Source organism: Stegodyphus dumicola, chromosome X1 (assembly GCF_044657685.1).
Source record: "Stegodyphus dumicola isolate Sdum_Otavi_A_Nest chromosome X1, ASM4465768v1".
NCBI classification, from domain to species: Eukaryota; Metazoa; Arthropoda; class Arachnida; order Araneae; family Eresidae; genus Stegodyphus; species Stegodyphus dumicola.
The window spans coordinates 105,905,380-105,929,530 of NC_140780.1; the positions used below are offsets into that span (position 1 = coordinate 105,905,380).

A 24,151-nucleotide genomic window follows, 5' to 3' on the forward strand; every position below is an offset into this window, starting at 1 on the left:
CCAACTTTAATTTGCATTGCAATGCATGGTTCAGGTTATTGAACTATTTGTAATGCAGTTCTGATGTAAAATATATTAGCATTTAATTAGACATTCTAAATTTTATGTTCTTTGGGTACTTTTACGTTTTAATTTTCATATCCTTTTATTCTATTTTACTTTTTAATTGTCTTATCCTTTTATTCTAAGATCTTGGGAAGGAAAGCTTTCCTATATGAAAGTACTTTTAAATATGATGAAAACAAAATGAATATTTGCGTGGATAAACATAGTAATGCACCATATATTGAAGTAAAATAAAGAAATACAAACATTATTTGATTGAACATTGCTTAATCTATATAAAATGTCCACAATAGATTAAGACAAGTCAGATGAAATGACATTTAATACAAAAAATAAATCACTACAAACATGAAAATAGAAATTGCCTAATTTAAATTTCCTTTATTGCTTTGGAATATTTTCCTTAGCAAAGGCTAAAAATTAAAAAATAAGACATTTAGTAATCTACTAGAAGATCAAAAGTTATGAAAAACTGGAAGGGTTGGCAGCTATGATATATGATTGCCATGTGTAATTTCCAAACACTGAGATTTTTCAGCTATAGTGCAGTATACAGAGTTAATTTGAATTTTATTATTTGTCTGTTTTGGAAACCTAGGAGGGTCATTAGTGGTCCACTGAGAAATGTTGCTACATAAGAATCAAAATCGTGAAAACTAATAAAATGTATACTTTTTTAAATATTAATTTTTTCACTTTAAAGAAAAAGGCATGTCAGTTTTAATAATCAAGTTTAAGATAAATTTTTATGTTTTTCTGTTGTATCCCCCCCAAAAAAAAACAGACGAAATGCTAGTAAATGGGATATTAAATCCATTTAACAGGATCATTAAACATCTAAGTCCAGATAAAAGCATGTATTTCTGCAGATTTAATACTGTTGAAATGCTGTTTAAAATACACTGGTTATTATTAACAAAAAATCATAAAAATGATGATTACTCAAAAAGTTATATGTAGAATTTAATGAAACTGAACTGCAGTATATAACGCATAGTAAGGTATAAAATAACATGAAAAGAAATTACCAGACAATTATGGTGTTATACAAATTAGCCTGTGTATAAAACGAACAAATTGGATGCGTCAGTTTGATATAGGAAAATTGCCTTTAATATGGAGTTTGATTTCTCTGTAAGCAATACAGCACATATGGCAATGTGCGATGCTGTGATATATGCGGTTTATCAGTTTTGTAGAAAGTAAGAGCCATTGCTCTTGCAAAGCAGTTGTAAGCGTAGAAAGAGTCTGAAGAGAAAGATCGAAAGCAGTTTTTGTCTTCCTAAAGCATCCCAAATAAGCTTGATAGGATTCAGGTCAGGTGATTGAGCTGGCCACTCTATGTGCTGAATTGTTTGCTGCCGAAGATAATCACCCACGATGCAAGACCTGTGTGCTTCAGTGTTGTCGTGATGTAGTAGGAAATCATCACTTATTGCCCTGCCATAAGGACACACATAAGCCTCAAGGATGTCTTCTCTATAGGCTAGAGCATTCCCGATTCTACAAGGATAGACATGGAGGTCTGTGTGTTCCCCCAGAGTGATACCACCCCAAACACAGATTCTGCATTCTCTGTATGCATCACTTTCACGAATGTTTGATGGATGATAATGGGTTGCACGTCCTCGCCACATCAAATAATGCCTATGATCACCTTTAGAAGCTAAACTTGGACTCATCCATTAGCTGATGACTGATGATGACCCTCCATTGATCAGTCATCCAGTAGATACGTTGACATGCCACCTCAAATATTCCCTTCTATGACACGAGCAGCACGCAAATGTCTGGTTGCCTCACATACAGACATCCTTTGTGAATCCTTCCATGCACAGTTTAAGTTAGCACGAAACTTCTGGTGGCTGCAGCAAGGGAGGACCTTGCTGCAGTTCTATTCCTTTGTGCTGATAACAAATATTAGTCATTGGCACTCATCATAGTGGTTTGTTATCCTTGGCTGAACCTCTTGGATGCTAAATCTGTGGTTAGAAATTGTTGCAAAGGTCTATAAACAACAGAAAAACTCACTTTTAGCCATCTGGCTACTTCTGCTTTACTTTGCCCTGCTTCTAGTCTCCTAATAGCTCTCCATCACAGTTCTTTGTGTAAATGATCCTGAAGGTCACTGTTATGTATTGGCTATTCCAGATCTCTTATCTCAACATCACAGCAAAATTTACAGGCTTTATCTCAAACATGCAATTTTTGCTCTTCGCAAATGATGCATTCTGATTGCAGCGCCACTAATCTGCATATTCCAGTTTGACTCAACAACTTTGACATGTTCAAATTTTGTATGGATTGACTTATTTTTGGAAGAGTTATCGCTATTTTTGTGATTTTCCTTAACTTTTAAAAAAACCAGTATGCTATGCTGCACACAAGACAGATTCAGTTTGCTTGAAAGCAATATTTGCTTAACAATCCTGATCCTCTTCCAAGCTTGCAGTCTAAGAAAAGTAACCTCACCTTTGGATGTAAGCCTATTTTTGTAAAATTTGTTAAAAACATTGTGATGAAATTTCCATGGGTAATTGCACAACTTGAAATTTGCAATTAAAAAAAAGAAGACAAATTAGTCAATGAAAATATCCTGGAATAGTTTTTTGAAGATAAAGCGATTAACAGCCTTATAAGCAGAACTATATTACTGCAAAAGGCTGGAAGTTACATGGGAAAAAAAACAATTTCTGCTACTGAAGGTTGGCTAGTCCAAAGGGAAAACAAAACAACTCTTCATAAAAGTTATGCAAAATGCAGTGTTACGCAATGCCGTCGATAAACTTCGGGATATATCCACAAGACTTTGTTTTATGAATAACTTTTATTGAATGAACACAAGACATTTAATGTATTAATGTTTTAATGACGCGAGTTTCATGTATCCTTTTTTTGTGGATGGCATCAGTTTTCGGCGTTGCTATGCAGGTTCTGATCTGTGTTTGCTTAGTGATAGAAGTGTTCTATGGATTTGGTGTTGATATGAATTGAATTGCATTATATTATATTGCATTTTTGTTCTGTTTATTGAATAATATCCTAGTTCCTGCTTTAATTCAAGGAAACTGTGAAACCGCTGATGTCAAGTATTAATAAAATTGTATTTCTCATGAAGCATGTACAGAATACAAGTAGATAAGATTTACTTCTTTTTTTATATACAGTAGACGCTCGTTTTTACGAACTCGTAGGGACTATGAAAACAGTTCGTTAAATCGAGAGTTCGTAATTTAGAAAGGCATCGGAAATTGTTAGTATTTCACATTTTAATGTTTTCGAGACAGGTTAGTGATACTATTCCATGCTTTTATTTATGTATTAGGAATTATTTTTAATAGTATTACTACTTAATATATGATATCCATTCTATTAAACAAACAAGAAATATAAAATATTTGTAAAACGTACCTTTATTAAGTCATTGAGCAACAAAATAATCACTTATCTTTGTCTGTTTTAAAACAACAGATTGTACAATGCAAGACTCCATCTTCTCTATATTTGTTAGCATTTCACAATTATCACTGGCCTCAAAAAATCGCCTAAGTTCTGACAAGTATTCAGCAGCTTGTTTTAAAGTCGGTCTTGGTGTTACTTCATTTTCTTCTTCTTCTTCTGGATCTGAAAGTCTCTCATTCTCGTTGATTATGCTGCTAATAATATCATGATCCGATATTTCCTCCGTGAAGATGACATTAGAATCCACATTTAAAAAATCCTCGAATGAAAGTTCTGGCAACTGTGGATTTCTACGGCGAAGTTCATGCATGAGAACCTCATCTTCGTCGTGAGATCTATTGTCATGGATTTCTTCAGTTACGTCTGTTTCTTTAATAAAACCTGCATGTCGAAAGGCTTTAGAAATTGTTTCATCTAATACATCATTCCATGCACTGATTGATAAATGCATTGCACCAAGAATATCAATCTGATAAGGTTGTTCCCTTTCCAAGCCAAGGATTACTCTTTGCAAGAGCACTGTCTTATATTTTCACTTGAAACTATTGATTATCCCCTGATCAATTGGCTGTAAAACTGCAGTTGCATTTGGTGGGAGATATTCCACACGGATTGCCTGAAGCCCAGTGACTTCCATGTGTGCAGTACAATTGTCCACGATTAGGAGAACTTTGCGCTTCTCTGCTGAAAAACGGTTGTCTAAATCTCTCAACCATTTTTCGTAGATGTTGCCAGTCATCCAGGCCTTATTATTAGCATAATATGCAGCAGGAATCTTCTGAACATTTTTGAAACACCTTGGTTTCAGATATTTTCCAATAAAGAGCAGAGGGAATTTTTGTGACCCAGCCATGTTGGCTGCAATCAAAACTGTAAGTCTCTCTTTAGCTTTATTACCTCCAACACATTTATCTCCTTTGTAAGCTAATGTTCTTTCTGGCAAAATCTTAAAAAACAAAGTCGTTTCGTCTGCATTAAAAACGTCATTTGCAGCGTATTCAGAAAGAAGCAATTTCAACTTTTCTTCTTTCCATTCATTTGCTGATGACGTGTCAACTGCTGCACTTTCACCACACACTTTCCGGAAACTCAAACCAATCTGAAATTTAAATTTCTGTAACTAACCATCCGATGCTTTAAAATCTTTGATGTTTAATTTGGAAGCAAAAAAGTGTGCTTGTTCTTTAAGTACATTTCCATCAATTGGAATGTTTAAGCTTCTCATCTTTTGAAACCAAACAAGCAAAGCCCTTTCCAAATTTGGGAGTTTTGATTCTCGAAAATATTTTCGAGAGGAGGGTCCACATTCATCGTTTCTGTTTTTAGCTCCAAAGATCTTCTCTCTTGCCTTTAAAATCGTCGATAAACTATTTTTAGGAATTCCATATTTCTGACAATTTGTGTCTTGCTTAATATATTTTCGTCAACTTCTTTTAAAATCTTCTTCTTTATTTCAACCGCTAAACAAATTCGTTTCTTCATTTGCGACATAGCTCTAAGAATCTTACTTAACAAAAACTGGCCCAATCTCCCTCTCGACTAACGAGACTTCACTGATTGAGTTGTCCAGATCAAATGACTATGACATTACAAAAAGCAACAACTCTCTTTTAGAAGCAACCCAAACCCCTTTAACACGAATGGTCTCACCCTCACCCAACAACATCAGGCCGATGCTCTTCTGAGAGCCTCCCACAACAAACAACACCATAAATTTGTCCTAATTTCCCCTCTTCTCTGCCCCCTCCTTCCTTACTTTACTTCTTCGAATGTTTCGCACTTGCTCCCTCAAAATAGTTGGAGATTTTATTTGACCTTCACACTTCGTCCCAATGAAACACGCAGAAGTATGAAAACTGAGTTCGCAAAAAAGAGATTTTCCTGATTTGTAGTTCGTAAATAAGAGCGCAAACTTACATTACATCTATGGGAGTGTACTCGGGACCATTTGCTAGTTCGTCAAATCGAGAGTGTTCGTAAAAAAGAGGTTCGTAAAAACGAACGTCTACTGTATATTGAAATTGTAAACAGATATTCTAACTCACCATGTCTAATTATTATTAAGGTTAACATACGTATACAGTCAAAAGTCGTTAATTCGGACACCCATAATCTGGAATGATCTATAATCTGGACCTCAAAGCTACAAACTTTCTGCGCATGCATCGCGTTGACGCATGCGCGTAAGACCTTTACGGCTGCGAATATGCATGTGCACATGCGCAAAATACGTTTACGAATGCACGTTTAATGTATAACGGACGGTATAAGCTAAACTAAAACTATCTAATTCAGTTAATGTTGCAGATTGCGTTGTTCCTTAATCTTCGAATCGGATCCGGCTTATTATTTTTTGCAGACTGTTAGAGCAATTTTATAAAAGTAAGCTTGAACTTTCGATTATGTCAAATAGAATTTCTGATATATATTTACTAATATGTAAAGGATCTACAAAGTGAAAGTATGTTTCGAAGTCCATTAAACAAAAAGTGGAATTGCTGCCAAAAATGGATAATTGACAAGATTGAAGCACAACTAAGTGCTCTCGAATTCTTAGATATTAAAACAGAAAGCAATGCTTGTTGGTTATATCCCATGGTAGAATCATGCCTCCCCGAGGAAGTCCTCAGAGCCTGGAAAAGAAGCCAGCTTTTTGGAGAAGTAAATGTCAGAATATTTCTCGCCTAACTAATTTGATGAAATTTTTAAGATGCGAAGTGGAAGGGGAGGAAAGACTTAAATTAGTGCGGAGTGGATTTGAAATTTTTCGGCAAAAAGGCAAGTATTGCTATAAATTGAAAAGGGATTTAAAAAGCAAATTTAAATCGAAACAGTTAACGAACGTCCCTACAGCGGCAGGTTTCCTTAAGATGAAAGATAATAACTGTATTTTTTGCGATAAACTACACGATAGTAAGGACTGTTACGAAGCACACCGTCTGTCATTAGACGACAAAAAAAAAAAAAAATAAATAAAATTAGGCTTTGCCTAAAGTGCCTTTCGCCTGGATATGTTCTAAGTCATGTAAACAGTTGTATGTTGCTATGTGTGTGGTAAGGCTCATACAATTTCTCTCTGCCTGGATCTGCAGATACAGGAAACTCAGGAAAAGGCAACAAAGGCAGACACCATTCAGGTAACTACAGCGGGAAAAATAATGTTACACGGAGATAGCTCTCATGACAATTAAAGTCAATGTGTTATGAAAATCAGGCATGAGAGAAGTACGAGCGCTTCTCGATTGCGGATCACAAAAATCACACATTTTGAAATCTACGGTACAGGAATTAAGACTAATTCCCATGGCAGGGGAAACTGCTGCTCATACGCTTTTTGGAGGGGTTAAAATTGAACCGAATGTACATAAAAAGTATCGGATCAAGCTACACTCTCTCAATCTTTAATTGAGAAAAGAAATGGATTTTGTGTTTTTGGATCAGAAAGCTATATGTGTCTAAGGGCCCTATTTTAAAAGAACTTAAGTGTAAAAAGATATGGCTTTCAGGACAGGTTGCCCGAAGACAGAGATGCTAATAGGCAGTGACATTTACAGTACAATTCTTACAGGGAAAGACAAACAGCTCGATGGAGGTTTCACTGCAATTGACACTACATTAGGATGGACTGTTTGTATCAACTTAAGGAGCATTCCGAACCACACAGTAGTGGTATATCTACTCTGAATGTAAGTCGGACTTTTCAGGACCTAAAGGTATCCGATCTTTGGAACTTAGAGACAAGAGGAATTTCAGATTCCAGCAGTAATTCTATAAAGAACGTGGAAAATATTTTTTTTATATAAATATATATAAAAAAATGTTCATACATTTTTTTTAGGCTTCTTAAGTAAAAATGAAGAGCAAAGTTGCATAGCAGAAAATCTTTGAAATTCTTTTTATGTTGATAATTGTGTCACGTCTCTTGACACAGAGGAAGAGTTGAAGGATTTTATGAATAAATCAATTGATATTTTGGCAGAAGCTAAAATGGACCTACGGATGTGGACATTCGGTCCTGTAAACAATGTTAATAAAATTTCGAGGAATGATAATTCAGAATCTCTTTCTAAGAATCATATTTCAGTCTTGGGTATTCTATGGGATAGAACGGATGATAGCCTTTCTATTCATATTAAGCCTGTACGAAATCTAGACAACCTGTCAAAAAGAGAGATTTTGTCCTTAATACAGGGGATTTTCGATCCACTAGGGTTCTTAGTTCCTGTATTATTACCGGCTAAGTTATTGATTCAAGAAGTTTGGTCTATTAAAGTAGTTTGGAATTCTCCACTGTCAAAAGAGGTCAAAAATTTTTTTTTGAAATGGTACGGTGAATTACAGATCTTATCATATTTGAAAATATCGCACAGAACAGGATATGGAAAGAAACAAACTTGGACTTTGCATGTTTTTTGTGACTTGAGCCAGAGAGCTTACACGACCGTGATTTTGTTACGTTGCGAAAACAATGCTGACAAATGTGTAAATTTTCTGAAAATCTTGTGTTACAGGAAATGATGACAATACCACGTCTTGAACTTTTAGCCTGTGTTTTAGAAGTACGTCTAGCGAAGTATGTTGTAGAGGCATTATCCTTAGACGAAGTTGAAAAACATTACTGGTCTGATTCCACCACAGCTCTGTCATGGATCAAGCGCAATGATCAATGGGGAACTTTTGTAGGAAATCGTGTCAGAGATATTTGTGCACTTTCAGAGGAAAATCAGTAGTCTTACGTGCCAAGCCAGTTAAATACAGCTGATATACCTTTTCTTGGTTGTACCCCTCATCAAATTCTAAAGAATGCATGGTGGTTAAAGAATCTGAAGGATAGTTGGCCATGCCTTGAAATTAAACCCAGCGAGGCATTAATTTCTTCAGAAATCTGAAAGAAAACTATAGTATTCAACTTTAGTGCGAGTACTGATACATCTAAGTGGTATGAAAAATATTCTAAATTTTCAGCAATTGTAATAATTTTAGCATGGGTTCTAAGATTTATTAGAAGATGTCACGCAAACTCTGTAAATAGAGTAAAATTCTTGTCTGCTGCCGGGTTAAAAAATTCAAAAAACACTTTGAGTCTACTAGTTCAGCGTGAAAGTTTTTCTCAGACTGGAGATGTAATAAATGGTCTCTCGGTCGTCAGAGATGAAGTAGGACTGATAAGAATGAAAACAAAGATTCTCACAAGAGATGATGAATTTGGATGTAAATATCCAATTCTATTTCTGTCAAAGCATAATATTGTGCAAAGTCTAGTGCTTGAATACCATAAAAAGAATTCTCCTGTCGGTGTTCAAATGCTCATGTCAATGATTAGAGAAGAATACTGGATTATTTCAGCTAGACAGACAATTAGATCAATAATCAAGAAATGCATTACCTACAAGAGATTCACAACAGTCACCTTTAACCATACCTATTTATTTACCTTTAGACAGAGTACGGGACGCTCGAACTTTCGAAGTCACCGGAATTGACTTGTGTGGTCCCCTTATTCTTAGAAAAAGGACTAAAGCCTGGGTGATGCTGTTTACATGCACAGTCTACAGAGCAATACATTTGGAGATCGTGACATCCTTAAGTGAAGATTGCTGTGCACTCGCATTGAGAAGATTCATCGCTCGACGAGGCCGTCTGACAGTTATCTATAGTGACAACGGCACAAACTTTATCGGTGTCTCTGGTGCATTGAACCAAACTGAGTGGCAAAAGATAGCTGCTCTTGAAACTCTAAATCCAATTAATTGAAAATTCAGTACCCCAACCGCAGCATGGTGGGGCGGTTAGTGGGAGAGACTAATTCGCATAGTGAAAAATCTACTTGTTCGAGTTCTTGGTAAGTCGTCTGTTACGTATGAGGAACTGCTCACAGTTCTTTGCGACGCAGAAGCCACCATTAACATACATCTCTAACGATGCAGATGAGTTGAGGCCTCTAACACCATCCAGCTTTCTCCAAGATGTAAAAGAGATTGGAATGGCTGATCTTGATCACTTGGACAGGAACAAACTGCTAAAGAGAGAACGTTATTGCCAAGAACTGCGTGAACAATTCAGACGACGATTCCCGAAAGAATACTTAGGTCAGTTGGTGCAAAAAGCTGGCACATCTAACAAAATTTTTGAAGTTGGAGAAGTGGTCCTTGTTGGTTCTAAAAACCAGAAGAGACTTAATTGGCCACTTGCAGTGATTGAAGAACTGTATCCAGGGAGAGATACGGCCATGTGAGAGTCATCAAAGTCAAAACTCCACTTGGTCATATCGTTCGTCCAGTCCAAAGGATTTACCCTCTAGAAGTTAATTCTTCTGGGGATCCCATTATACCAGATCAACATCCTACTAATGACCCACCAGCCATATCAAGAATGACAGTCTAATTCAGAAGGATGTTTCAGCAGCTCCTTGGACGTCAAGAAGCAATAGAGTAATCAAGATACCTAAGAGACTAGGTTGTTGAACTTTGTTGATTTACCTCGAAGGTGGCAAATCAAGGTGGGAGAATGTTACACAATGCCGTCAATAAACTTCGGGATATATGCACGAGACTTTGTTTTATCAATAACTTTTATTGAATGAACACGAGATTTTTTAATGTATTAATATTTTAATGACGCAAGTTTCATGTATCCTTTTTTTGTGGATGGCATCAGTTTTCGGCATTGCCATGCACGTTTTGATCCGTGTTTGCTTAGTGACAGAAGTGTTCTATGAATTTAATGTTGATATGAATTGAATTGCATTATATTATACTGTATTTTTGTTCTGTTTATTCAATGATATCCTAGTTCCTGCTTTAATTCAAGGAAACTGTGAAACTGCTGAAGTCAAGTATTAATAAAATTGTATTGATCAAGAAGCATGTGCAGAATCCAAGTAGATAAGATTTATTTCTTTTTCTATAAATATTGAAATTGTAAACAGATATTCTAATAGAGAATTCATTGTGTCTAATTATTATTAATGTTTATATACGTATATTAAGAGCCTGTGCAGAACAACCATTGACGAGTAGTCTCAGCATAGTTCTGATATTTTTTGGTATTTTTGATCAAAATTTATGTAACATGCAGGATGCAGATGGTCAATCAACAGAAAAGAGGTTTTCAGAATGTTCATTCTTAGTTTTATAAAAATGTACTCCCCAGCAGATTTCAAATTTGGATAAAACTGGGCTCTAATTTAGAGCAGTGTTCAAATCTTATTATGATGTTCAAGCTTTACAAATTAACTGTGGACCTTTATAATGCACAGCATTTTTAAATAGCCATTTTCTACACGAAAGCAGTTAAAAGAATGTACTACAGTTTTTTTACAACAAACATGATTGTGAGTGTAAAGAAATTGCTTTTGGTTACTTTAAAACTTAAAAGATGACAATATTTCATGTGGGCATAGAGCCTTTCTGAGTGTTACGAAAAATTAAAATGCTTGGATGAATAGCAGAAGACTTACAAGTCTTATTAAATGAGTCTTATTAACAACAACAACCAAAAAAAAAGTTAATCTTATTCAACTCCCTAGCTCATCACAGCAGTGGGACTTACAGACACTGACTTCTGCTCCTTACCTCTGAGTATGATAGCAATACTGCAACTCATTGACAAGGGTATAATAAAGACTTTAAAATATTTTTATCAGGGCTTATAAGCTGTGACAAAAATTGTTGATTAGATAAAGAGAAAAACTAGAATCAGAAAAAACAAAAAAATTCTTTGATTGATGCCATACATAGAACTACAAGCACTTTGAGTCAAATTTCTGATTAATGCATTTTTAATTGTTTTTGTACAGCAGTATTTTTCTTTAAAGTTTGAACCCCAGGCTGGGCAAGGTGGATTCAGCCTTGCATCCCTGGAGTGGGTCGATAAAATGAATACCAAGTTCGCTTGGAGACTAAACATCGGGGGTCCTGCAACAAGCTGACCACTTGTCTAGGCTAAGATGCACAAGCACCCCAGAGCCCACAGTCTAGAAAGCCGATATGAGGGCACTGCCAGACATGTCTCTCTAAGGGCTGTTTGTGCCGCCGAGTTCAGCTTAGTTTAGTTTGTATTTTTTTAAAGATGAAATCCCGTAAACCAAGATGGAAATACTGTTGATGGTTTATTAAATGAAATGGTTCGAAATAAGAATAACTAAGCTTTAAACGGAAAAACAGAAGAAGCCACAGAAGAAATATTACATGTTGCTGATGAAAACAATAATGAAATAGATAATGAATCTCCAGAGAAATCACTATCAATGAAAGAATCAAGAGAGGCACATTAAAATATTGGAACAAGAATTCATCATTAGGAATTTAGAGTGCAGAAGAGTACAGTCAAAAGTCGTTAATTTGGACACGCATAATCCGGACCTCAAAGCTACAAACTTTCTGCGCATGCGTCGCGTCAACGCGACACATGCACAGACGCGCCGATAGGCGTTTGCATGCGCGTAAGACCTTCACGGCTGCGCATATGCGTGTGCGCATGCGCATAATACGTTTACGCATGAGCGTTTAATGTATAACGAATCGTATAAGCTAAAATTATTTTATTATCTATTTCAGTTAATGTTGCAGATTGCGTTGTTCCTTAATCTCCAAATCGGATCCGGCTTATCATTTTTTGCAGACGGTTAGAGCAATTTTATAAAAGTAAGCTTGAACTTTCGATTATGTCAAATAGAATTTCTAATGCTGGAGCTCCCACAGGATCTAGTAAGCGAAAGTATGTTTCGATGTCCATCAAACAAAAAGTGGAATTGCTGCAAAAAATGGATAAAGGCATGAAGAAAGTGACAGAGAGGTTAGTGAAAACGAAAAAAATTTCAATTGACAAGTTAGTTGGTATTCTCGGCACAGCAATTACAGTACTTGAACAACGGAACTTTGTAACTGAACAAGAAATGATGTCTGTTTATATAGAATTAAAGAGAAAGTATTAGCACATAAAACAAAGCAACTTAAACAACTTACATTGAAAGAAATGTTTAATAAAGTAAACAAATAAATATTAAGCTTTTTTTTGTAAATTTTGATACCCTTTAGATCATAATTGTTCTTTATTTCATAAATTACGGTTTCATATTTTTAATTTTATAATTTCCGCATGCCATCTTACCAGATTTAAACTGATGATCTATAATCCGGATTCGCCGAAGTCCCGACGAATCCGGATTAACGACTTTTGACTGTACCTAAAAAGGTTTTTTAATACAATTTATAACACAGAAAAATGCACAAATAGTATTATAAAAAGTACAACCCATCAGATGAATTAAAAACACTTTTCTGACCTACACAATCTATTTAAAATTTCCAACATGGAACTAAACACATAAACTAATTTAAGCAAGTATTTGCTGTAATTATAATTAAAGTGTACTTCTAACATGTCTACGATTTTTAAATGGTTTCATGTTTTCTATATGAAGTTCATTACTGTGCTTAAAAGTGAGCATTATACGTTAAAACATATGTAGTAAAATATTACCTGTATATTATGTGCAGATAATATCTATATGTAAAATACAGATATATCATAGTAACACAAACAGCTATATATAAGAATAGCAACGTAAGTAGTAGAATACAAAAATACTGCAGCAATTAAATTTTGTTTATAATAATAAGTGACAGCTACAGTTGTGAATGATCTGCGTCAATAGTATTTCTTAACACCCAAAACTAAATTTACAACTTCTGTATTATGAAAAACATCAATATAAGCAGCACAATGAACATATTAAATTAATGAGTTGTGTTCAAGAGATATCTGCCTTCAAGAAAAAACTTTTGAGATAATGTAGCTCATATTTGTAATAAAACTCCACATAAATCCTCTTCAACCACCAGAAGCTGAAACTGAACTACAACTTTCCACCATACATATATACTATTGTATTAGAGCACTTTTCAAACTAAAATGAACAGAGATTTTAAATACCGATAATTCATTATCAAGAAACTGTATTTAAAATATTTTTTAGTGTCGTTCACAAATATGGAAAGAATCAAGGTTCAGTATAAGATGCAAATACATTTAAGAAACAATATTCTGACTTATTAAAATACCATGACTAATTAATTTAAAAATTTCAGTATTTTTTCTGTAACTATGTGTATCTGTTGGAGAGACATCAAAATATCATTTGTGCTCATGTCTACCATGTGACAGTTAAAAGCATAGAATTCCAGTTGTTGAATGCACAACTGGTAACATTGATTTTGCAGGCAAAAAAGTGCTGCATGAAAAGGAATTATATCAATGAAGAAAAAAGTGGTAACATATATATATATAAGACGAAAAATTCACAAAGGAAAATAAACCTTTTAAGAAGCTATTATGACGATAAGAATGCTGTGCAATATATCAAAGAAGTTTCACACCTCTGGCACTGTTTAAAACATGACTTAGACAAGCAAAATTAACAATTTGAAAAAAGCATCAAAAGTCCTTTAAAAGTGCACTTCTCTCTAGCATTTACTATTACATTATTAAATAATACATATAATTTCTGATAAATAAATCTGTGGAATCAAACTTTAAATCTATTGAATACACAGTTAATTAATTCAGAGTTTGCTGAGCACACATTTTCTCATTTAATATTTGTCAATGAATTAACCTAGAATGTCCAGTTATCTATTTCTTAGTTCTTAGAAGTTATTTCTAAATTTCTTTGTCTTCAACCAGAATTATTTCATTAGATTTTTATAGTTCTCAAGTCTTAGTTAACGACCTCTTTTACAATCTTTAAAAGTACTTCTATCTCAATAGTCGCCAGGCGTGAAACCTCAGGATGGCTATTCTAGGCTCTGAGAGTCGACACCAGTTTGTGGGCCGCCAGATGTCACTGCTAGTGAAAAACAAGTCTGCCCAACATCCCATATTCTCTGAGTATGGAAGTCATCAGAAGCGCGGGGAAAAATTCTGCCTAGTCATCAATCAGGCTTGTCAGTTGACTTTCTAAGTAGACAATGGTTTTGTATGTGTTTTTGCCCCTAAGTTTTTCCTATTTAAACGAAGAATGCAGTTGTAGATCTCTGAATCGGCGGCAAATTTATAGAAAATATGTTGATGCTTTTGATCTGCCAGAAGATGTTTTCATTGCATATTTCAGATTGCCAAAATTTATAGTTATTTTAATTTGCAATGAATTGAGAGAGTATTTAGAGCCACATTCAGAAAACAAGAACGCAATTTCTACTGAAAGGAAGGTTATTTATATTTTTTCTGAAATTATAGATGTATATTGTAATTATATAGTTTAAAAATGTAGAAGATAATAAGTATTTATCTAGCATATAATCCTTCTTCAGTTAATAAAAATATAGATATCCGAGAAGCATCTACTCGACTTATGTACAACAAGAATTAAGTTTATTTTAAAATATAACAGTGGAATACCTTACGAACAATACTGTGAAACACAATAAGGAATGTCATTCATTATTACGTGAAATTCACACTACTGTAAAAGAAAAATGAAATAATAATAAAACTATACATTTAATAGTTAATAAAACTATAAAATAGTTTTATAATATATTTTCAGTAGTAGTACTACTACTAGTGTGATAAGTTTACAAATAAATTTTAGCCCAAAGGATCTTAGCTCAGAATGGCTATTAATTTTGTTTTGCCATTTTGCGGCGTTTCACGTTTCAAAATGTTGCCACAAAATATTATCGCACTGTATTATATTTAAAGAAATTAAATAATGAAGAATCTGCATAAATGTATGAATGTTTCTCGCACTGAGATAAAATAACGATACCTAGAACCATCAAATTTTGAATAACATAATCCTCCACCCTAATATAGGCATCTGAAGGCCTATACCAAATTAAGAACTGGGAATTTGTTTTATTATCTATTTCATATTCTGTAAAGCATTTATGAGTGTTTGTTGATCAACGATTTCAAAACGAGCAATAGTAACATTGTACAGGGGAAAAAAAAGCTGGAAAAAAACATTTTTATCTCTAGTGTGCGAGACTGTCTATCAGAAATTCTAAAGATATGCTCTTTTTAAATTATGTGATTTTGCTGTTTAATTGAATTTTTTGGTTTAAGTGCAAACATGATATTTAATAAATAAAAGTTACACACAAAACGTTAAAAAACTATAATATAGTCTATAAAATCTGAAGGCTTTCAAAACTTATTTTTTTTTTTTTGCATGAGTGTAATTTTATTAGAATTTAATCTTTGCATAGTTATCTAGGGAATGACGTGCCAGAATATTTACATGTTAAATATTTTTGAAATTGTGGCCTGTTGATTAAATAATAACATCGTGAATTTCTCAAAAATCTCATAAAAAACGTCAAAATTCTGAAATTGAAATTTTTTATTATTTAAGATATCCTTAAAATTCTACGTCATTCTCATGCAATTTATTATTATGTGACCTTTTTTAATATAACTTTAATATTTTTTTTACGTAGAATGTTTCAAATTGTTTTAAAATTTGCTTAAAATTTCACATAAATTTAATATTTTTTGTAGGATAATAGTATATATTGAATTTTGATATCCCGTAATTAATCTCTATAAATAATAAATGAGAAAATGTGTTTATATTATACTGCTTTTTTGAAAAGAAGTGCTCCAGACGTGGTCAGATATCTTAATTATTTTCACAGAATAAAATCTTTTGAGAACGAAGAATATCTAAAATAAGCAGCTCTTATAAGAAATAACAGTTATACAAGAAATTAAAGCAACAGCAATGTAACTTTTAAAAAAAGTATTACTAATATATGCATGAGAAAAATTGCAATACGAATTAATCACACATACAGAATAGATTGTATAATTCTGGTTATATATTTTTAAATTGAAAAATTATTTTCTTTCATGCTAATTATAGAATAAATGATTTAAAATAAAACATTTTGATGCATGAGTGATAGCTGAATGCAGCAGCAATCGGCCATACTGTAATAACGAATGAATTTTATTTCTTTTTCTGAAAGAAATAATTTTCATAGAAACAAAAAATAAAAAAGGAAGGAACATTAGGAAAGAAATATTTTATTTCTAATTTCTTACTTAAAGAAATATTTTTCTAATTTTAACTGTAAAATAAATTGCATGAAAATGCAGTTTTAATGTAAGAATGGAAAAAATAAATAAATAAAAAAAACCTTAGTTTGCTATTAGATTGTAATGCAAATTAATCATATTATAAATTTAAATGATTAAATGATTTATTTCTAAAAAGATTTGAAGTAAGCTTAATTCATTTACTCTTATCTATTTACCGTTGCTTTCATGGTATTCCACAACTCTATTTCTTAGCCCTAAATTCCTGCGTTAACTTTCCCCTTAAAAAACAAGATTTTCCTTCACATCACACAGCAGCGTATTCTGCTGTGTGTTGGTCATAATACTGTTTTGTGCCAATTTTTTCGAACTACAAATACAGAGTGCGAGTTAGTGAAATAATAGGAGAATATTCCAGAACTTTAGTCAGGGCGCACTATAAATTTCGTCACTCGTCTGTACTGTAATTGGTCTAAAGCTCCTTAAAGCCTTGTCCACTTTAAGTCAAATGTACCCGCCTGCCCTACACCCAAGAACTGCAGAATGGCTTTCTCCAATAAGTTGTGATGGCTGTCCCAAAGAACATTTATTGATGTTCTTTGGGCTGTCCATACCGGTTTTCTTGAGTCAATATTGTTCGCTCAAGTTTCAGACGTTTTTAGTCATCGTAGAATAGGCATCCTGGTGGCGACTCTCTGTGACAGTAGCAAGTATTTCTCTGATAATCATGTTCTGCAAGATTACCAACATAAAAACAAAACATCTGCAGTCATGGGTGATCATTTTACAAGTGTTTCATTGCATATATACTCATACTGTATTTTGATCAAGCTGATCTCCCATATACGTTTACTACAACTTTGAAAATTTACAATATAATAAAAGAAATAGATTTTAATGGATAACCTTTTCTTCAACTTTTGCTCCAGTTTTTAGAGTTTTCACAGCTACTGCTTTCCAACCTTCATTTGGAACATATGCTTCTCCTCCAAATACAGTTCCAAAAGCACCTTCACCAAGTTTGCGATTGATAACAATATGATCACGAGGTATTTCCCACTCATCTAAAGCAAAAGGTACCCTGTTTGTTATTAAACCAAGTTCTTTCATTCTTGCTTCAGTTAATTTCATTCTGCTTTCATACCTGGAAGAAACAGTAAAATGTCACTTAAAAGTATATATTACATGATTAGTGTTACAGTAATTATGTCACTAGGAGGGAGAACTAATTAGGAACAATTTATTTGTATTTTAACTACTTTCCATATGAAACAAAAATCTTTACACTGAACATGTAATATAGCTGAAGTAAAAAATACATTATTTATGTATATAAATGCTAATATCTTAAACAGCTGTCTAATATCTTAGACAGAAACTGCAGATAGAATAGTATTTAAGTGTAGTAACGGAATGGAAGTGACATGAAAACACAAATTTAACAGCAAAAAGGAAAACACAGTGAACTCTCCTGATTAACAAAACCTCTTTGAGGCTGCAGCTTAGGTCAGATAAACAAATGGCTGGTTCAAACAAAAGAGCATTCATAGGCTGTATATCAGATTTAAAAAATACAACTATATGCTCTCTATACATATTACTATGTATTTATATATTTAGTTAAAAAACCAGTTATTTAAAAAAAATTAGATATGAAGCAAATTACATAATAATTTTACGAAAATAATGTCAGACGGCAGATGAATTGTTCGATATGTCTCATTGCACTTTTAAGAGCTTTCTCTTCTTCGAAGTGATTTTCTGTTTCCTGACTGTCATTTCCACTTACAGCTTGAGACTTCTCTTATGCTTTTTTTTTTTAAACTATTGGGTTTTTGAATTTGAAATAGCTATTTCAAGTAATGCTGGTAGTAACTGCCAAAGGAATGAAGGAAGTAACTGCTGACATCATGCATGTGATTGATATGTTGCATTGGTCCATTTGTTGTGATTTGTAGTACTCTGTTGCAATGAACAATCAAAGTGAGGCGTGGATTTTGCATAACTGATCAAGATGTATTTTTGAGTTCACTAGGTCATTCTTCTTGGTCTGCAGCAAACAATATTAACCCAGCATGAATACACTATTATAAGGCAGTCTGTTCACACAGATATTCATGTGATGCACCACATGGACATGAATTACAATCTTTTCAGCTGATCTTCTAAAATAGTGTGAAAACTGATATCTGACAAAGTGCCTGAATGATAGCCGAGAAGTTTAATATTTATAATTCCACTACAATTCAGTATCTGGTTGCAAGTAAAGTGAAGGAGTTGGACACCTGAGAACCACATGATCTCCATCCTACAAGCAAGGCATATCAGACAGATTTCCTTCTTCAGAAACAGCAGAGAAAGGATTATGCATCAAATCATTATCAGCTATGAAATATGTTTTGCTACAGTTGCAGATCCGTTCAGTGACTGGATATGCATGAGCAATCCGTGCGCTTACTAGAGTCACTCTGTCATAATCAAAAGTTTATGTAGTGGCATGCAAATAGTATCATTCACCATGTCTTCCTCATATAAGGTACAACAATCAATTCAGAATGTTATTGTGTAACATTTCATGATATGAGCCAAGAATTTCACCTCAAGCAGCTAGTACTCATTGTCTATGTACTGCATAACAACACTCGCCTTGATGTGTCATACAAAATTCAGTTAATATTACTCGAGTTGGATTACAAAGCACTCCTACTCCCTCATCTACCATACACATCAAACCTGTCTTTAATGTATTGTCATCTTCTTTACTATAAGAACAATGTTTTCTGGACAAGGTTTCAAAATCCTAATGATATCGGGTAGGCAGTCAAAGAATTCCTGAGGTCACACGCAAAACAGTTTGCTAGGCATGGCCGAGTATTACTATTTTGATTACAGAACTCCACTTTTTTCTTTTGAAATAAAGTACAAGCATCATTAATATCACAAAAATATAGTGCCGTAAAAACCAAACAACATAACATTGTAAAATGACAAAGCCTAAAGCTTAAAGCATGGATTCCCAGCCTTGTACTGATCCCTTTTTATAGAAAGGTTTTCTTCATCAACCCCCTTACATTTTTCTCTATAATATGCAGCATACAACATAATCAAAATACAAATAATTGCACATAAATAACTTAAAGACAATAATTAGTCTATATAAAAATATGAACAAAGATTAAAAGAATGGTTTATTAGATTTACATTGAATTATTTTTTCTATTAATTTTTATTTTACAAATATAAACAAAACTGCAGAGTCTAATTGCATAAAATTTCAATTTTATTTAATGTGATAACTGAACTAAATGTATTGATACCTTTTTTTTATATTTGCCACAAAATTGCTTCCTTTAAATCCCTTCATTAAAAAATATTCAGCCCAAAAGCGGGGAAGTAGTAAAGTCCCTGAACACTACCATTTCAGTCTGGGGTGGCTGCATGGGTGTTTTCATGGTTTTTCCCATGTGTATACGAGCAAGTTTCCCTTAAGATGTCCTCCACGAAAGCATTCCTTTCCCTAGGGAGATAGCCCTTGAGCTTTTTGCCATAATCCAATAAACCAAACCAACCAAGCAACCAAAAATATTCAAACCATTTCTTCTTTTCTACAGTAAGTTAATGACTTGACTAAAGACTATTTCTACTAAGTAAGAAGAATCAAAAATCAATAGTGTTATTTGTCAACAACTTTTATTTTGGAATATATTTACAAAATTTTTAAATTCCCAAATTCAGGGTACGCATGTGTTTTGAATAAGACATGTGCTTAAGCTGCGAGAACTCGCACAGGGTATGACATGCCTGATCCATTTTCATTCAATGTTTTTGTTATTTTCTTCTTATCAGATTACGCCAGAATTTCGTGTAGCTGTATTCAAGGTTACATTCTTTCAGCAGGGGAAAAACTAGTTCAGCTCTAAAAATAGATTTTGAGATACAGGTGTCAGGGGTATGTCATACCCGTGCTAGTCTTTGCGTCAGTCAGATCTTTCCTTTTTTCTGTCAGCTTAGTGAATTATGACGCACTATTTGAATTATGACGAAGAAAATAAATATTTTCAACACCTTATCGAGACTGTTTCTAGTGATGATGAACATATATCTGATGAAAGTTCACTGTCAGCAATCGATTTTTATATTGGAAAAGATAAAGTTACAAAATGGCAGAAGAAAAAATACTGGCTAAATGTTAGGAAGCTTTCAAGGAATATAATTAGCAAGCTTCCAGGTAATACAGCTTATTCAAGAGATGTCGCTTCTTCCGTAGATGCATCGAATATTTTCTGTGGTGTGGATTCAGGCAGTAGATGTGCCCAAAAAGCCTAAGTATAGCATCAAGCTATTTTCACTAGTAGATTCTAGAGTATTTTATACCTGGAATATGGAGATTTATGGCGGTCAACAACTCGATGGACCATTCAAAATAAACTGTAGCTCGAAATCCATTGTGATGCAGTTGATGACACAGCTTTTCAATTCTGGACGCACACTTAGACAAAATAAAAGAGAAATACCGGCTGGATTTTTTTGGAAAAAAAAAAAAAAAATACTGTACTCTTCAGTCTTTGGATTTCAAAAGAAAAGACAATTGTTTCGTATTCTGCAAAAAACAACAATAATGTAGTTATGTTATCCGTAATTCATACTGATGATAAAATAGACAAAACCACCATGGAATTGAAACAAAAAACAAATATCATCACGCTTTATAATCTTATGAAAGGAGCTGTGGACGTCAACGAAATGGCTCCAGCATACACTACAGCAAGGATTTAAAATCACTTGGTTAATGGTTATTTTATTTTACAAGTTGAATGAAGCTGTTATTAATGTCAGGATTTGTTGATGTCCACGAAACATCCTACCACACAGTTCAGAAGCAGACGTTTCTTTTTGAAAACACTGGAACTCGTTCTTTCAAAACAATACAGAAACAGTAAGCCTGAAACTTCTAAGGAACTGGAAATCGATAATAGTGAACCGCCTGTATAAAATCTCAAAGCAAATTATAAACGATGTGCATTTTGTCCATGTAATAAGGATAGAAAAATCCAAGATTTATGTGCCAAAAATGTGAAATAAGTCTGTTGAACATCAGTACGTGGTTTGTCAAAATTGTCTTTAACCATATACGTATGCATAATTCAATTCACTAAAATTCTTTAACTTTGCAATATTTAATTACGTAAGGTTTGCTTATAAACAGTATTAATTGATATTTCAATAGCACAAGTGAGCTAGTGTACGAGATACCCGGTGCGAGTTCTCGTGCTCGAAAATGTGTGCGTGTTTTCGTGGGTTCAACATTCTCCTTCAATGCATATTGCATCATAGTATCAAGATCAAATATGTCCCATTTCAGCAGTTCTACGAATTGTGCTGAACATTCAAATTTTCAATGTCTTGGAAGCAAACATTAGAATTAGGTAAATGTAAAACTGTATAGTGTAGAATGTTGTATGATTGACCAGGGCCCTGGGTAAAAGTATTGAGTGTATGATCATACATATGTCTTTGTATTGTTTTGTAACATGTTGGACTTCTTGTTATGGTAAAATTTTGAATCATAGGATAAGATGTTCCCAAGGGAAAACTTTCTTAAAAATTTCTGAATTGAATGAAATTGTGATATTTATTAATTCTTGTTTTGAATTTTGTAAAGATACTGGCGTTCAGTTTTATTTCAGGTTGGAGATGATGATGTGGGGGGCATTTGTTGGAAAATACGACTTATAGTAAACCTTTTACTGCATCATCTCTCCTCCTTGAAATGTTTATTAGGCTTAGTTCTTATTTTAATGTAATATAGTAGTTACTTCTACTTCTTTTTCTTACTGCCACTGTTTGTGTTGAGAACGGACTGTTTCAACCTAATTAAGATGCAAAAACGAAATGTGATGTAACATCATATGGAAAGCCGAATCGTGCCGATAGCTGATTGGTTGCCGTGAGATGACGTCATGCCTACTTCTGGCATAAGTATCTCGTGTCGCTCTGGCTCAGCCCTTCTAGTTCCTGCTTTCCTGGCACTTGGGTGTGCGGTTTCCAGCCCCTTTTGAAGGATGCGTGCAGTCCGCTGAATACGTTCCTTGGTCCGTCCACAAGATGACCATTCCTGAATAAGTTCCTTGGTTCCTGTATACAAGATGACTTTTCCAGAATAAGTTCCTTGGTTCCAGAGGCTACAATGCGAGTGACTGCCGTGGGCGGCATCCATGTTCTTCATGAAGGTGGCATTTAAAATAAGTTAGCGGCGATTCCTCGTGTTCAACTAATGTAAGCGGAGTTAGGCCGGATTTAAGTGCTTTCAAGAACTTAATTTAAATTTCAGGTGCTTTCTTAACCATTGATCATGGACTTATTGAATGTGTAGCCAATTTCATTTGAGACCGCATGATTACTGTTTAGGACATTTTGTTTGTATTGAATGCCAGTATTTTTGGAGACCAGGTAAAAATATTATTTGATGAATGATGGTTATATTATATTTTTTTTTTAAGACTCTGATATTGTTTAAATTTACTTTTTGTGTTTTTATTCTTTTTTATACTGTTAATAAATTGGTTAAGTTTGAAACCTCTTTATTGTCTTCAATGTCTGCACAAACATATTATCTCAGGGAGCTTTTATTGCTACTATTGCTAAAGTGTTAATTTTATAAACTTTAAACTTTGCTTTAGCATCATTTATGCATGTGCGTTGAATGTATAATGGACGGTATAAGCTAAGCTAAAATTATCTAATTCAGTTAATGTTGCAGATTGCGTTGTGCCTTAATCTTCGAATTGGATCCGGCTTATTATTTTTTGCAGACTGTTAGAGCAATTTTATAAAAGTAAGCTTGAACTTTCTATTGTGTCAAATAGAATTTCCGATATATATTTACAAATATGTAAAGGATCTACAAAGCGAAAGTATGTTTAGAAATCCGAAATCTGTTTATCAATTTCACGCTGCTCTGCGGCGGTGGGGGGAAAACGCCGCAGCGCGCAATGAATTGGAAGTTGATCTGTCAGCACTGTCCTTATCTTCAGGGCAGATGTTTTTATGTTATTTGGCTCATAATTCCTTACTAAATGTAGTATTTCATCTTGATGTACTCCGTCTATGATTTAAATCAAGTTTCTCATCATTATAATTCGCTTACGATAGTGAAGAAAGTGACATAGTGGTTATTGAAAATGAAAAAATTTCGATTGACAAATTAGTCGGTATTCTCGATACAGCAATTATAGGACTTGAACAGCGGAACTTTGTAACTAAACAACAAATTATGTCTGTTTTATAGAATTAAAGAGAAAGTATTATCACATGAAACGAAGCAACTTAAACAACTTACATTGAAAGAAATGTTTAATAAAGTAAATAAATAAATATTAAGCTTTTTCTTTTTGTAAATTTTGATACCCTTTAGATGATAATTGTTCTTTATTTCATAAATTACGGTTTCATATTTTTAATTTTGTAATTTCTACATGCCATCTTACTAGATTTAAAATGATGATCTATAATCCGGAAAAATCGATAATCCGGAATCGCCGAAGTCCCGACGAGTCCGGATTAACGACTTTTGACTGTA

General features: G+C 33.7%; 1 protein-coding gene across 5 annotated transcripts in view; it reads right to left on the bottom strand.

Moving 5' to 3' along the window:
- The window catches only part of LOC118188463 (uncharacterized), a 301,229-nt gene that overhangs the window by 25,200 nt on the left and 251,878 nt on the right, over window positions 1-24,151 (bottom strand). For all 5 annotated transcript variants that reach the window (XM_085806957.1, XM_085806954.1, XM_085806953.1 and 2 more), the window contains exon 15: window positions 17,479-17,716. In XM_085806957.1, coding sequence (XP_085663083.1) covers window positions 17,479-17,716 — 238 coding nt within the window. The remainder of the gene's footprint in view (window positions 1-17,478; window positions 17,717-24,151) is intronic.